This window comes from Camellia sinensis, chromosome 10, assembly GCF_055761805.1.
Source record: "Camellia sinensis isolate YWXY chromosome 10, ASM5576180v1, whole genome shotgun sequence".
NCBI classification, from domain to species: Eukaryota; Viridiplantae; Streptophyta; class Magnoliopsida; order Ericales; family Theaceae; genus Camellia; species Camellia sinensis.
Window position 1 is genome coordinate 51,120,934 of NC_138970.1, and position 971 is coordinate 51,121,904.

General features: G+C 44.7%; 1 protein-coding gene across 1 annotated transcript; it reads left to right on the forward strand.

Moving 5' to 3' along the window:
* Positions 1-206: 206 nt before the first annotated feature.
* Positions 207-638, forward strand: LOC145800380 (uncharacterized). Its single transcript, XM_082890045.1, has one exon. The coding sequence runs from the start codon at positions 207-209 to the stop codon at positions 636-638; it is 432 nt and encodes a 143-aa protein (XP_082746171.1).
* The last annotated feature ends 333 nt before the right edge of the window (positions 639-971 follow it).

A 971-nucleotide genomic window follows, 5' to 3' on the forward strand; every position in this document is an offset into this window, starting at 1 on the left:
TCTTCGCTATCTTCTTCTTCTTCTCTCTCTCCCCGACACAAATTCACGCGTTTTTTTTCCTGGAAAATTTGACTATAAAAGTAACCAAAACAGTATATAATTACCTACATATATATCACATATGTAGAGAGAGAGAGAGAGAGGAGGGGAAAGAGATGCCAGTAATTTAGAGAGAGCTTGTGCTTTCTAGAGAGAGAGAATTTCAGATGAAAAACTGGCGGCGACACGGCGGCGCAATCGCCGTCCCCATCGCATTAATTGTGATTTGCGTCATCGGACGATCGGACGGCAGGGATCTCCGGCCGTCGGAACACGGACTGGCGTACCAGAACAACGTTACGGCGGTGGGAGAGAAGTCGCCGGAAATGCGGTCGTTCTTCGGTGGTGCGATGCCGACGGTTCCGGCGGCAAGCGTGCCGATGCCGGTGGCGAAGAACATGAGCGACGCGTCGTGGTGGAGAGAAGTGTCCGGCGGTGGCGGTGGCGGTGGCGGTGGCCAGAGAGATCATGTGAGGGACGCGTTGGTTGTGGCGACTGTGGTGTGCGGAGCTACAGGTGTCGTTTTGCTAGTAGTGGCAGGATTGCTTTTTGTTGTTCGTTATCAAAGGCGAAGGTCCAATGATGGAAGACCCAAATAGTGGTGGCCATTTTTTCCCCTACTTTTTACTTTCCACTATATCTAAAGTGATTGCATAATTTATGTGAAACACATGCACTATTTTAGTCACACTTTTTTATTTTATTTTTTTATTTGTTTAATGCACTTGGCACCAATGTTAATATGATGTTATCATTCATTATATAAATTTTTATCGTTTTATTGAAACAATGCTATAAAAAATTAGAAAAGGTTTTGGCCATAGAAGTTATTTGGTGATTTTGAAATAGTGTTGTTAGGTATTGTTTCAGGCTCTTGGTGAAAAGGCAAGGTTTACAAATGTGTGTTGAGGTGGATGGTATTTGGCGATTGG

Coding starts and splice junctions, on each gene's coding strand:
- LOC145800380 (XM_082890045.1), top strand. CDS start 207: ATGAAAAACTGGCGGCGACACGGCGGCGCAATCGCCGTCCCCATCGCA.